This window comes from Papio anubis, unplaced genomic scaffold, assembly GCF_008728515.1.
Source record: "Papio anubis isolate 15944 unplaced genomic scaffold, Panubis1.0 scaffold8923, whole genome shotgun sequence".
In the NCBI taxonomy this organism is placed as follows: domain Eukaryota; kingdom Metazoa; phylum Chordata; class Mammalia; order Primates; family Cercopithecidae; genus Papio; species Papio anubis.
The window spans coordinates 1-1082 of record NW_022169163.1 but is presented as its reverse complement, the minus strand read 5'-3'; the positions used below and the strand labels follow the sequence as shown (position 1 = coordinate 1082).

General features: G+C 51.1%; 1 protein-coding gene across 1 annotated transcript; it reads right to left on the bottom strand.

The window, feature by feature from the left end:
• Positions 1–255: 255 nt before the first annotated feature.
• Positions 256–1033, bottom strand: LOC116273572 (CMT1A duplicated region transcript 15 protein-like protein; the record flags this gene model as incomplete). Its single annotated transcript, XM_031662711.1, has 1 exon — positions 256–1033. A coding segment is annotated over one exon (600 nt), but the record flags the coding sequence as incomplete, so codon positions are not given.
• Positions 1034–1082: the final 49 nt, after the last annotated feature.

The following is a 1082-nucleotide window of genomic DNA, read 5'->3' as shown; positions in this document are numbered from 1 at the left end:
TGATGGCAAAAGGTGATTGATCTGCCAGAGACATGAGCCTACATCATCCCTCTTTCCACAATAAACCAGAGAGTCAAAACAGGCAAGAGTAGGTCAAGGTCTTCTAAAAGCCATACCTGAAAGGTTTCCAATAACAGTTGACTCCATGGTAATTCAATCACACAAACAACCACAACAAAAGACACAACTATCAGAGATTTTCAGGATCACCTCAAAAACACAATCTAACATTAGGGAGTTCAAAAAGGCACAAAGTTTCAGAAATTAAACTTTATTGAAATATTGTTTCATCAACTAGTAATTCTAACACTACTAATAAATGCTAGGGCAGGTGGTGGCATGGACAGCCTGGGGCACAAGTGCTGTCTTTAAAAGCTTTGCTTGCTGTACCCTTTGGAGCTGCCTCCTGGTCCCCTCACCCTCTGCCCGCCTTTTAAGAGCCTGTCCTGGGCAGCATGACAGGGGCAAACAGCCTGGATGCCCAGTTGTGGACAGACATCCATCCCTGGAGGAGGAGGCCGCCTCTGGGTGCAGGAGGAGCTACTGGAACTCTTCTAACCACCCTTCTTTTAATGCCCTCAAGCACCTCCTGCACACAGATAGACCCCACCAGCAGCAGTAGAATAAACAGGCCCTGCAGCAGCAGGACTGCAGCTCTAGTGAATGAGACAAGCCTCTCTCCAGCAAGGTAGAGGAGCCCAGGCTCAAAACCCTGGTCTCCGCCTCCATGTTTGCCACCGTGCCCAGGACTAGGGGCAGCATGGGAGCTGCTGGCCGGGGCCGTGTTGGTCACCCCCTCCCTCCGACTTCTCTCTACAGCCGCGTTTTCAGTTGCAAGGCTAAGGACAGTGGCTACAGCAGGTGCCATAATTTCAGGCAGCCCCTCATTGGGTTGGTCCTTGGCTGGAGCTCCCTCCAGCTCCAGCGCTGTCTCTGGAGGGGACTCTTCCCATGCTGGCTCTGGCTCAACAGCTGGTGCTGGAAGTGCTCCTATTTCTGCATATGGACCAGGAGCTGAAAAAGGAGAAAGGGTCTGCAGCGTCAGTCACTTTCCACTGGAATTTCCAAACACAGAAACAACC